The sequence below is a fragment of the Lycium barbarum genome, chromosome 11 (assembly GCF_019175385.1).
Source record: "Lycium barbarum isolate Lr01 chromosome 11, ASM1917538v2, whole genome shotgun sequence".
In the NCBI taxonomy this organism is placed as follows: Eukaryota; Viridiplantae; Streptophyta; class Magnoliopsida; order Solanales; family Solanaceae; genus Lycium; species Lycium barbarum.
Genome location: NC_083347.1, coordinates 122089571 through 122103892, shown reverse-complemented (window position 1 = coordinate 122103892; position 14322 = coordinate 122089571). Strand labels below are relative to the sequence as shown.

Here is a 14322-nt window from a genome sequence, read left to right as displayed (position 1 = left end):
TGCTGCACCACATGCTATTAGCATGTGGTTCCAGAAACGTTGAATTGTTCTATTTTTGCTCTATTTTGGTCCGTTTTGCTCTGTTATGCTCTCCGGGCATCTTTTCCTACAAAACAACATAAAAACACAAAAAGTAACAACAAAAGTGCTTAAAGAGTCACAAAAGCTTAAGGAATTAGCGTCGAATATCGCGTAATTTCACGACTCATCACACTGCCTAAGGAAGATGATTGTCCAAGTTAGTTCCTTCATTGTTTTCTTTCCCAAATAACAAGTCTTTTCCCAAACATGAAGCAGTTCAGTTTTCTTTCTGAGTTTGAATTTGGATAAATTGGTTTTCTTCTATTCTCTTGAGACTTTTTCTAGTTGAAATCTGAGTTCTGAAAATAGTTGATATCTATTCTTAAGATAACCTGACCAAATGTGTACATTTGTTTCTTTCCTTTCTTTATGTTAATCCTAATGTTTCTTTCTTTTGCGGATAATGTCCTTGAGATTCAAACTTTGCTTCGTTGGAGTCTTTAAACTGTTTTACTGCCTTAACTTGGACATACCAATGTCCCCAATTAAATGGCTGTCGTACGCTGATATTATTTGAACCCAAATGTGTCAGCTAATTACGTAAATTACTAAAGAAGGGTTGATTGTATGAATTCCTATATTTGTCTTTGTCTATTACCATTGGTGCCTCATCTGATATCCAGTAGTTCTGGGCAGTGTATACATTGAATATAAGTTTGTAGAATGAGATTTCTCTCAAAGCTACTCTCTCTCTGTTCGACCATCTAAGTATACAAATAAAATGACTTAATTAAATGTGCAGTTAGTGGGATTGATAGTGGAACAACAGTACTGATGAAAGTTTGCTATGTGTGTTTTTGTCTGAGAGGACCATGTTTTGTAAAAATTGTCCTGATTTGGTTCATGTTGCTTCCATATTGATGACACGAAATGCTTTGTATCTTATTCGTTTGCCTTTGCAAGTGATTAAACTGAAGTACTGATTTGAGTATTATCATAGACTATGAAAACTGGCAGTTAGTTCAATACCTTGAGGTTGTTATTGATTAAAACATGAGATATACTTAAAATATACACAGAATATATACAATCTACTGATCTATTTTGAACTTATATTCTACATGTTTAACCTTACTCATTGATTAGATACTAATCCTTATCTTTCTTTTTATGCATGACCATTGCATACGAGTCCGAGGGACTCGTTCTTCTTCCTTACTTTGGTGTTGGGCTGAAAGCCCAACATAATCTTGCTCGAGTCATCTCTGTCCAGCCCTCCGCAGCAAAATAAAAAGGGTTTCTGGGCTAAGCCCAACAGCAGCAGATCAGCAGTCCCAAAACAGGCTGGCCCATTTGATATTATTTGCCCTTTCATTTTATTTTGTGCATATTAATTTGTATTATGCAACTAACTTTTTGTTTGTTTTGTTTTCTTAGTTTAGATAAATCCTGATGAATTAGTAGGTTTAGTTTAGAAATGGGTAGTTAGTTTAAGGAAGACTAACAATTAATTCCATAAGTTCATTATCTTCTTTTCATGTTTAAACTATTTATAATGTCTAATATTTATTTTATTTGGAATAATTGATTTGCAAAATAGCATGACTATATATTTTGAGTAAAGGGAATCATATTTTATTCTCACTATCTTAAATATTTCAACACGTCACTAATATATAAATAGTAACTTAAGTATATTTTATAAACAACGTTTTCAAGATTCATCCAATTATACATTTTTTTTAGCCGAGCATAGTTAAATAAAGTAAGCATATCTAACCAATTGAAATTTAAAGCCTCATTTACATTATTTTAAATCTTTTGCATTCTATTTATAAAATAAGTCTAGATTTTCTACATCACTATACTCATATAATGTGATTTTATTCCAAGTTTAAATTGGCTAGGTCTTCTCTTAAAAGCTTCTATTTATATGCAAATCGTATATTTTGCAAGTCCCACTTTTAAAAATAACATTATTATTTAAAATTTAGCAATATTTATAGTTTATTTTAAATAGCATTTTAAGTCTCTTTTTGCGAAAATTATCCTACAAGTCTTGTTTTTAAATAGCATTTTTATTTAAAGTCTTAGCGCATATTTTTAAATCTTATTTTTAAGCAGCGTTATTGTATTTTCCCATAAAATCTTAGTAATATTAGAAGCCATTTTCTTAAAATTTAAGCACTACATTTAACCTTAGTTAATTAACCTAAATTTGGCCGGATAACCGTAGTTAACGGATTCTAAAGGGTGCCTAACCCCTTCCCTTTAGGATAATTAGAACCCTTACCTAGAATTAAAGTTAAGCAGACCATTAACGGGGTTTAGTTAGCTTTACCTTAGTTAATAATTAGGTGCTCTAATTCACCTTAAAATCAATTAGGTGGTGACTCCTTCAAATAAAGCAAAATAGGAATCTCCAATATGTTGTACTCTAATTTAACCCGTTTTAAATGGGGTATAACAAGGTGTATTCTATATTCAACTGATACATTTATGTGATATTAAGAGTCATCCTGTTTATTTTTTCTTCTTCTTCTTTGTTCTTGTTGTTTGTTAAGTTGTAGTTGGAATGTACATCTGAACATGTATTATTACTGCCCGTTTCCCATGAAATTATGTGTTTATTAAATACTAGAAATTCGGTTTCCATATTCGTTTAGATAAAAGTTGAGTATGTATTGTTCTTCCTTAAGTACATGACCCCGTTTTAGTAAAATAAATGACTCTGTGACTAAGATTATTCTGCTCTAAAAATCACGTTTGTGATGTTTGTTATGTGCATATAACACAGTACTTGTTTGCTGGTTTGGTTCTGCCTCTTGTGCTAAAAAATTGTTCAGCTCATTGTAGAAATTATATATAGGTTACTGTTATTGTTTGTATTTCTTATGTATGAAAAATGCTCTGTCATACTTTCATTCCAAGTTTAAATGCATTCCCTTGCTAGTTTAATCAGTGCATAAAGCGTTGCATATGTGATTTGCCCGTTAATGTTAAACCTGGGATGGGATTTGCCACTGCTATGTGTATTTCATCCCGCTACAATGTTAATATTTTTTTTACCCAGCTAATTTTTATTTCCCCTTCTTTTACATGTACACTTCGGAGCAAAAATGGAATCTTCATAAAGACTCTCACTGCCCGAGCAGTCTCATTTTGAGACTATGCCGCCCTAGATTCGGGACCAACATACAATCCTCACTCATTCCTCGCATCTGAACAGAAAATGATGAGGGGCGAGATTAGAACATTCTGTCATAGTCCTCTTTTGTTGCTTACCACACAAACATTATCCTTGCCTGTTCTGTGTTCATTATGAATGTTTTGTTTGTCATTGGTAGTTTTTGTTTTAAGAAAAGAGCTTGAAGTATTTGTCTTCTGTTTGACCACTTGGAAAATCACTAGTAAAAAAAATCTCTTAACCTTAACGTAATTCAGAAATAAACCAATTCCATCTTTTTTTTTAGTTCTAAAGAAGCTTTATTTGAACACCTGTAGGGCATTTTGAAACTAATCCCCTTCTACGTTAAAAAAAATAATTTTGGCAGAAAGCAACTTTGGTTTTCTTTATTCACTTTTTAACCATGTTTTTTTAATACATAGTTATAAATTACTTTCCTATCATATGATATATTCATATTTTGCACTTGACACATAGTCTTTTTAATTAACTTTAAGTCCGGTCGGTTAACAATTTTTAATGGATCTTAAAGGATGCTTAATACCTTCCCTTTAGATTAATTGAACCCTTGCTTAGAATCTTTTGATTTCGTAGATTTTAAAACGAAGTAACTTTAGACAATGACTTAATTAATTTTAGGTGTCCTAATTCACCATAATAATTAGGTGGCGACTCCTTTACTTTAATTAACCTCGAAATTACCGAAATGTTGTAAATCATTTGACCTCGGTTAAAATGGGGTATAACAGGGCGGGTCAAGATATGTTGAACTAATAGATGGGTCAATGTCCAACCCTGCCCCAAAGATTATTTAGGCTAAGATGAGTTGGGTCAAGATAGGCTAAATGATGCGTCATAATCCAACCCGTTCAAATTAACCCACTTTTTAAACTTTTTGAAAAACTAAAAGTATCAATATTCTTTGATTGCAAATCTAACCGCACTCATTTTTTTCTAAACGGTGTTTTTAAAAAATCAAGTCTAAATACTTCTTATACATAAGAAATCTCAATCAATGCTTTCACTCCAACTAATAAAAACAAGGGCGACTTACAAAAATGACTACATTTTGGGTTTTTTTTAGGCATAGCTACACTTTTGCCAATTACGTTTCGTAGCTACAGTAGATTGTATTCACACGCTATAGTAAATTGTATTCAAAATTCGGCGCGCTACAGTAGATTGTATTCAAAATTTGGCTGAGTCAGATTTCGCTGTATTCAAGTCAGATTTATTCAACTAAGTTGTATTCAAGTCAAATGTATTCAACTAAGTTGTATTCAAGTCAAATATATTCAACTCAACTGTATTCATTTGTAGCCACTTTTACACCGCATTCACTTTATTATATTTAAAATCGGTTGTATACAAAAAATATCCTTCAAAATACAAGCAAAATATATATAAAGAAACACTGTATTTTACACTAAATTAACGATAGACTCAAAATACTAAATAAAAGAAATAAAATACACCCCCAAACATTGAATTTTGCACTAAAAATTTAACGAATACACTCAAATATTGAATGCAAGAAAGAAAATACACCCAAACACTGGATTATACGCGAAAAAATTAACGACTACACTCAAATGTACACCTCCATCTCAGATACAAGACAATGAAATACAGTCTGATTTGAAATATATATATAAAAAATATAAAAATAAAATAAAAAAAGCTCAGATCTGAGCCAGTACGCCGGAAAACGATCGGATCTGGAGAGCGCCGGCGGTCGTGACAGTAGCAGATCTGAAGTTTTTAGGTAAATATTAGAATTAGAGCCCACAGCAGAGAACTGAAAATTCACCCTCGTTCAACTCCGAGAAGAGTTAATGACGATAATGGCATCATCGACTGCTTGAGCTTCATCCATTAGTAATGCTCAACATATTAGATCACTACACACGTGTTAGTGGCTACGATGCTCATCAGTACCAAAACTTCCATAGCCACGGTGGCGATGGCTATGGAAGAGGTGGTGGTGGATACGACGACGGTGGTGGAGGAGGCAGTGGTTGTATTAAGTGTGGTGAGAGAGTTGAGGGAGAAAGAGAGTGTGTTAAGGGAAAACATTGATACAATGGAATTAGGGGGATGGGTTTTGAATTAGTTACTTGTTTAATTGACATATAAAATTTAGCTATGAGATGTAATTTGGGCAATGTATAGCTACTAAATATAAATAAAGTCTAATGTTCTCTATACCATGTAGATTTCCCAAAAAACATTTACTTTAACTATTTCATCATAAGTTATCCCAATACAAAAATTCTCTTTGAAATTATTTTAATGTACCTTGTGATAAACAAAACAAAAAAAAATTAAAATTAAATTTTTTTAAAAATTTAGAATTAAAAATTTGAAAGTTAAAATTAAGAAACGAAATATTTAGTTGATGCTATTAGTATTAAATGAAATATTGTGAAAAATTTGCGTGAAAAGCTTCTTTTAACGCGAAATTTCTGTCGACTAGACCTTACTTTTCTTAGAATACTTAATTAATGAGTTGCAAGGACGGACTCTTATGTCATCAAACAGAGACTAAAGCAATTGTTTGACTCAAATTTGGTGTTAAAGAGATCAACGTGACTTATTATATTCCTAGATAGTCCAATTTATGTGTTAACGTTATTATTAGGGGGGTCAAAAAGCGAAATTTTAGTTAATACCGAGATTACTTGCACCACAATCGAGATTAATCAAATATAGAATAAAATAATCTCACAATTTATTCCTAGATTATAACTCTTATTATGCTAACCAAACTACCCCTTAAACTATTGGTCGTCTCCTTCTGCTCCTATTCAAGATTCAGTTATGGACCAATAATTTTCACATTATACTATTTGATAAATTTTCCCTTCTATGCAAATATTCTCAAAAGCTTAAGTCAAGATAAGGGTGTCAAGTGGGCCGGGCCGGGCCATTTAAATGTGGGCCACAAGGGGCTGGGTCGGGGCCGGGCCGGGCCGTAAGTTAAGTGGGTCGGGCTGGGGGCCGGGCTTGGAGAGGGAAAGGGTGTCCGGCCCAACCCACCTCGGATAGGGGCTACACGTCGAGCTAACCGGGCCCGTTAGTGGGCCGGGCTGTTTTAGTTAGTGGGCCGGGCCAAGTTTTAGTTAGTGGGCCGAGCCGGATTTTAATTATTTTAAAAAAAAATTCTAATGCTAAAATTTATTAAGTTTAATACTTTAAAATCTAGTTGTTGTCAACTTTATTTTAACCTTCAAGTTCCTTAAATTATACTTTGGCCCTATTTTCAAACTATAAATACCATTCATTCTTCTCCATATTATCTCACAATTACCTACTCTCCTCTTTCTCTAAATTTCCTACTCATCTAAATGGGAACTAAATGGGAACAATGCACATGAGTTTTGATACTAAACCAAAGTTCTTAATTTAATTATCTCATCTGATCCTAAGTCCTAATGTCATGTGCAGATTGTCACGTCTCCATCATCGGTGGAGACATTTCAATATGCTAAAAAATATTAAATTATTATTATATATAAAATATTTGAAACTAATAAGATTATATTAATATATTATTATATATATAACTAATAGTTTATATTATTATATAGTATACTGTATAACCTATTGAAATATTTTTGAACTTGTGTAAGCCAACAGCAAGATAGTAACTTAAAAGGGGTATTTGATTTATTTCACGCATCAGCAATTTCAGAGGCTTGTCATTTCACTGATTTTGTCAGCCTATTATAATGTCTTGTTGCTTTTGGGCACTGATCAATGTTTGTACCTCCTTGCAGAAATTTATCTTGGAGTTGCTACTTGTGTAGGATTAGTTTTACACAATTACATTTATAGTTCTATTTTGACTGCGTACAGATTATTATTCTTGTAAATAAAATTATAAATAAAATTATAACACAAATTTGAAAAGAAATTCAAAGGCTCAGTGAGCCTTTAGTTTTATTAATCGATAATTGCAATTTTGAAGAGAGCTAATTAGTTTTCATTTAGTAGCAATTAAATATTAACGAATCTGATTCCTCTTCATTTTTATTGTCTCCATTTTTCTCAAGTTCTTACTTGAATAAGAGACACATTACATGAGTTAAAATTAATGGTTAAGTTTTAATTAACTAAAGTAAGATTCTAACTATGGTTTGAATAATTAATAAATATTTCATATATTTGCTTCCAAAATTTTAAGAATCCCACAATTATAGCTACAACTATTTTATTGGGATACAATGTTTTTAAAATACTTATTATTAGTAATAAATGTAATACTTTTTTTTTTTTAATTTGAAGTGGGCCGGGCTGGGCCGGGCCGGTGCCCCGGTGGGCCATCACCCGGGCTGATGGTGGGCCGGGCTGGTGGGCTGTCCACCTTGTCCGGCCCAGCCCCCTAATAAAACCCACCTAGCCCAGCCCCTTACACCTATTAGTGGGCTTGGGCGGGGCCGGTGGTGGGCCGAGTTCGGGCTGGCCCGACCCACTTGACACCCTTAAGTCAAGAAGGTACGAACGAAGTGACAGGTCCTTTTAAAAGATAGGAAGCGACTTTCTTGTGGTGATAATTGAAATATTGATTATATCCAAACATCTAATTAGGGAAGGGCGACGTCCATGAAGCTCTGGTGGAAAGGGAAGGTCTGTCAGGCCGTATGCCCATAGGTACTGTATTCTTCGAAAAAGCGCGAGCTGACTCGAAGACCTAGAACCTTGGCTTAGTAATGAATGAAGGGAAAGTGGTTTTGTGAGTGGTTGATAAACTGCAGTTGCATCTTTAGGAAGTCCCGTAGCAGTGACGCTTAACATAAAAAGAAAAGGCTGGATACTTTTCTAGGTAGAAGGTGACAATCCTAATGAACTGACTATGAAGGAGGCTCTTAGCTACATCAGCACCCAAATTCCTTAATCATTGTTGCTCAAGCTTTGATGTTCAACCCCCGGCACATTTAGGTTTTGATCTTCGGCCATCCTGGTCCTCAGAATCAATGATCACAATGATACTTTGTGCACCTTCCCCACCCAAGAACAAGAAAAAGCAAAGAAAAAAACACACACATGGAATTATCATGCTTCCTCTAAACAAATTTATGTCTAACACAATCAAGTTGGAAACAGAAGAAACAAAAAGCAAACTTCAAACTTAGTCCAATCTAATTTTGTAATAAATCTGCTATATATATATTTAAAACTCTCCATGCAGACAAGAGTTATACGATATTCTGCAGAACTTAGAATCAGAAAAAGAAAAGCAGATGTTTGCTGTTTGGCGTGGGCATCATCTATTGTCGATCCAGTTCACCTGAAAATTCCGAAGAACATCTCAAAAAATTAGTTTTGTTAATTCCCGTGTATATATATATATATATATATATATTCAAATTATATAAGGGCACAAAGACTCAATGACATACAACAAATAACAACAACATACTCAATGTAATCCCACAAGTGGGGTCTAGAGAGGGTAAGATGTATGCAGACCATATATACTTCTAACTTTGTGGGATAGATAAACTGTTTCCGATAGACCCTCAGCTCAAAAGAAATGTAATCGATGCAGAAACGTAGAAAAGAAAAAAAGGACAACAACATAGCAAAATGAACAAAATAAATGCAGTAACATATATCAATACACATATACGGAAAAAAAAAAATACGCGACCACCCTAAATCATACGAAAATGACTTTATTACCTACTAATCATCTACCCTAATCCTCAACCTCCACACCCTCCTATCCAAGGTCATGTCCTGAGTCAATTACAGTTCTGTCATGTCCTGTCTAATCACCTCTCCCCAATTCTTTTTCGGCTTACCTCTACCTCTCCTAACTCCTGCTATAGCCGACCTCTATATACCAAGTGAACTAGTTTAGGTACATGTCAATTATAGGTAACAGCTTCTAAGTAAATTAAATTATATAGACACAAGCAAATTATCCGACACCGCCATTATGTTATATTATCTATATATTAAAAAGGCATATCATGAACTAGAGATATGCAAGCCGCTCAAAGAATCAAGATTTTGTTAGAACAGAAAAGAAAAAGAAAAAGGAAGATCAATAAATTTAAGTAAAGGTAGTACTATACTTATGTCTTTAACCACACTTGCAATGGTCAGCTCCACGGTCAGCTCCACATTTGTAACAAAATGAACATCCACACCTGTAATTGTAAAGACAAAAATAATGCATCAGTTAAAAGATTGTTCACAACTTGTTAACAATTGATAATGCTAATTAATTTACCAAGTATATTTATTAGCCACTTAAAGACAGAGCAATCAGATTCTTATAAAGTTGTAGTAGTACTTATTTATCAACCAAATAAGTCATTCTTGGAAGTTGGATCATACACACTTCGTTTCACTTTGAGGGGTCGTTAGGTAGGATGTATTAGAAAGGAAAAAAAATATGTATTAGCTTTGGTATTATTTATTCCTTGTTTGGTAATGTTTTTTAATCTATGTATAACAAATACTCTCTACTTCAATTTGTTTGTCTTATTTTCCTTTTTAATCCGTTTAAAAAGGAATGTCTCTTTCTTTTTCTGGCAATTCTTTAATTTCAACTTTATACATGATATATTTAAGACCAAGTGATTAAAAGACATTTTGGTACATTCATCATATTTTTAATTTAACACCACAAAATTCAAATGTTTTCTTTATTTTCTTAAACTCTGTGTCAAGTCAAAATCAGACAAATAAATACTATTCATAGTCTAATACATCTTATTCGGTACTATTGTTATTCTAATATACCCTATAATTTAATACAAAAAATCAAACCGTCAATAAAAAATAGGCTTAAGTCATCGACAGACCCCTGAACTTGTCCTGATATTTTATTTAGACCCCCCAGCTGAGGCGTTGACCATCTCGACTCTCGAACACAAGCTAAACTGTGCCATTTGAACACAGTCCATATCAAGGGTGGTGTGTGAGCTTCACTTGCTGTGACATGGAAATATAGACCAATTAAAATAATCCATGTCAACAAAAAAAATTAATTTTAAGAAAAATCTATTTTAAAATCTATTTAAATATTTTTTTAAAAATCTGGAAAACCCAACCCATCCTCTCCGATCTGAAAAACTAACCCACGTCAGCGGTGTCGCCACCGCCGCCACCACCACTGCACTTCAAAATCTAATTAAATAATAATAAATAAATAAAAAGAGTGTCGTTTTTCGTCGGAGATTTGTTTAAATAGATTTTGAAATGGAGTGGTAGCGGTGGCGGCGATGGAGGCGAAGTGGGCTAGGTTTTCAAATTGGAGAGGATGGGTTGGGTTTTTCAGTTTTTTTTAATTATTTAAATAGATTTTTTTTAATTAATTTTTAATGATTAAAAAAAAATTAAAAGGAAAAATTTGGTCTCGCACGCTCTTTTTAAAGCAGTGTATTGCACGCATGTACCAAGCTGGCACGATGTGTTCAAATGGCATAGTTTAGCTTGTGTTCGAGGGTCCAGATGGTCAACGTCTCAGTTAGAGGGTCCATATGAAAAATCAGGACAAGTTCAGGGTGCTGTCGATAACTTAAGCCTAAAAAATAATGCCAACATAACTAATTCAAGCATTACTAATACACCCTATATATTCAGTACTATTTTTTTCTCATTTTGTCTTTACTTATTATCTAATAATCCTATTTTATTGTTTACCGTAACTTTCATAAGTTTATTCTTCAAATTGAACATGTATGGCATTATGTAACGACAAGAAACAATACAATCTATCTAAACGTTGTATCCATCAAAACAGTACAGTACAATATAATACATCACAATAAAAATCAATATGATACATTATGAAACAATATTTAACGAGTGTTACTAACCTGCATTGCATATGCGGGCAACCTTTATTTCGTGCAACATAAATTCTACATTTTGGACATCTTTGCCATCGTCGACGCTTTGCAAGTTTCATTAGCAATTGATCTTCTATTTCCCTTTCGTCTTGATGCAATTTCTGAAAATCTTCACACACTATTCCTTTATGCCATGGAACTTTACAAGTAGTGCAAAATAACCTCTTACATTCTGGACATTTTGATTGATTAATCGCCAATTTTTTGCGATTCATAAGTGCAGAACAATTTTTGTAAGGACAGTAAAATTTATCAGAATCCAAAATCATCGTCTCGCGTAACGCGTCTCCCCATCTATCGTACACTTGTTTAGGTAAAATTGATATGCAATAATAGGGGTCCAATTGTCCATTGCAACCCAAAACTGGACATGAAATTCTTGTTATGTTTTGTTGGAGCTTTGAGGCTATATAATTAGCCGTACACTGATTGCAATAAGAATGATTGCATCCCATAATTTTGAAATTTTCAGTCATTGACTTTTCGTCAACGCAAATTTCACAGATGAAATTATCATCAAAGGTAGGTTTAAGATCTGTGTACGTCCTATACTCCTCAGACACCACTTGTGAAATCACACTGGGTATGTTGTTATTGTTTTTTAAATTCTTATTTGATGAATTCGAACACCCTTTTGGATCTTTAGAACTAGGTAGTGAATATTTTGAGCCAAATATTTGAATTACTTGTGGGATCACACTAGATATGTTGTTGTTGATTGAATTCGTGTTCGATGAATTCGAACACCCTTTTGGATCTTTAGAACTAGGTAGTGAAAATCTTGAGCCAAAAATTTGTATTTCATCATCTGGATATTCTTTCGATAGGTCAATTATGACTTTGCCTGTTCCATTGCTGCTGGCTTTTGAACGAAAAATTTCGAGGTTTTTTTTCTCGAAGTAATCTTCTACTGAAATAGGATCAGTAATTTTGGTTCGTTTACGCTTTGAGGTTCTTGGGGTTGAATATATTACTGAAACATCGTCATTGTTGTTGTCTTCGTCAGCAATTTCGATTATCTTCACAGGATTAATGGAAGTTGTTACGTCCATTGTTAAGTTTTTTGTTTTTTTGTTTTTGGGATATGGTTTACTACAGTGATGAGCCTTTTTACGGTTTAGAGGAAAATGGGAAGTTGTGTTTGTGAATTACGTGATGAATAAGACCATGCGTTGTTTTAGGATTCTGTATCAGTACGGTAAACTTCGAAGTAGTACTAGGACTCTAGGAGTAGGGAACTATTTTTTTAAGGTTTTCTTTTCGTTTTCCTTTTTTATTGGAAGTGGGCCCATGGATTAATAGCTAGTATAGAGAAAGGTACAAGAAAAGTCTTTAATATGGGATGCTGATTAAGTTATTTGTTCTAAAAAGAACAAAGATAGCTGCTCGCTACTTTTGATAACCCCGTCAAACTTTAAAACTTTTTTTAATGATATAGCCTTAGAAATTTTAGCTACTTTAGTAAACTTAGTTATGAAAAAAAAAAAAACTTTGACCAAAGCTATTAGCTTTCCATCATTGTTGATTTAACCTTGATTATCGAAATACACTTTACCCCAATCTCTTTAGAGTGATGCTTTTTTTAAGGCTGTTGATGTCTATAAAATTTAATTGTGTTTTTCTATTTACTCAAGTTTCCACCTTTTGTTCAAAATAGAGTATTTCTAGTATTTTTAATCACCTTCCCATTAAAACCAGGAATTTCAATTTTTGTATTCTGCGAAAATCACTTTGTCATTTGTGCCAAAATTGAAACTCTTTGAAAATAACTTATTGATGAAGTGTGTAGTTAAATATACAAAAGTTCCACAAAAAAATTAAAAAAATAATCAAGAAAACTGAATTAAGAGAATCTGTCAAACTTCAACATCTACTTGAACCTAAATTCATTATAGACTGCGTATATACATTATAATCTATGTATAACTATTGCATAATATGGGTATAATTTATGTATATTCTGATTATACACTTGTTATACAAATTATATAATTTATGTATAATTATTGTACATTGTATATTCTGATTATTCACTTGTTATACACATTGTACATTGTATAATTATGCATAATATGAGTAGAATTGATGTATATTTTGATTATACACTTGTTAAACATTCAGAATGTACCAAAAAAATCTATATCTATATATAATATAAAGCTAGGCATAGACAAGGTGATGTGATACCTGTCTATGGCCTCCATTGGTATTTATCTTTTTTCTCTTTTTTAAAAAAAAAATTTCGTACTTCTAATACATAATAAATTAACTAAATGACTTAAAAAAGACCTCACAAATTAAATGTAATTCTACAGCCACTTATGAGTAATCAATTCAGATCTTTAAGACAAAACCAATAAAAGCCCAAGTAACCTCTTTCCCTTATCAGCCCACGTAGTAAACCCCTTAATTACGGCCAACGTTTTTAGTCCTCTTAACTACGGCTAATTGTCTTCCTTTTCTTTCTTGCAGTATAATCTCTTCAATTTATAGAACCTTCATCTTTTCCTCTTCTTCCTCTTATTTTGCCTGTCCATCTCTCCGTGTCCTTATTTTTTAGTTTTCTCTCCCAAGGTAAATCTCCTTAAATGTTTTTTGTTTGGTATATTTCATCTATGTATTCAATATGCTGGAATTATATTTGATGGGTATGTTTGGTATATTTCACATGTTTGAACAATTGCCTTATCTAACAATACAGTACAAACATACTTTTGTCATACTAAATCTTTTTAGTTGTTCTTTATGAATGCTTTAAATTGCTTATGCTTTTACTTCAATTTTTAGTTTAATAAACCATCGATAATTTATGTCATAAGTGAGATTAGGGAAGAAGAAGAAGAGATTTTAGCAATGGAATGTAATGGGATTAATTTTAATTCATGTGTAATGGGGTTCATGGGGAGGCCAGAGTGTAGTTTATAATATCCAAAAAAAAATAGACATTATTGTGGCTTTGGTTGTTAAGAAGTAAGAGAGTTTTGGATTAATAACCTCTTATGTTTGTATGATCTTGAGTTTTGAGAAATAAGATGAAAATGTAATGAGTATTTTTCAATTTTCTGGATTCTTAAGTTGGTTATCAGTTTAAGTGCTCATTTATGTGTATAATAAAAATCAACAGGTTTATCAAGCGAGATTGATTAAGCATAAACATTTTCTGTTAAAGAAAATGAGGTTAAACTTTGTGAGGTGAATCTCTGACATGTCTTCTTTTTAGTCTAATTTGCTAAATATCTATTTTGG

General features: G+C 32.8%; 1 protein-coding gene across 1 annotated transcript in view; it reads right to left on the bottom strand.

The window, feature by feature from the left end:
- LOC132620254 (uncharacterized) overlaps nucleotides 1-12128 on the bottom strand; it is a 33313-nt gene extending 21185 nt beyond the window's left edge. The window contains exon 1 of the mRNA XM_060334932.1: nucleotides 11435-12128. Within this exon, the coding sequence (XP_060190915.1) occupies nucleotides 11435-12128 (694 nt within the window). The remainder of the gene's footprint in view (nucleotides 1-11434) is intronic.
- Between the last annotated feature and the right edge of the window lie 2194 nt (nucleotides 12129-14322).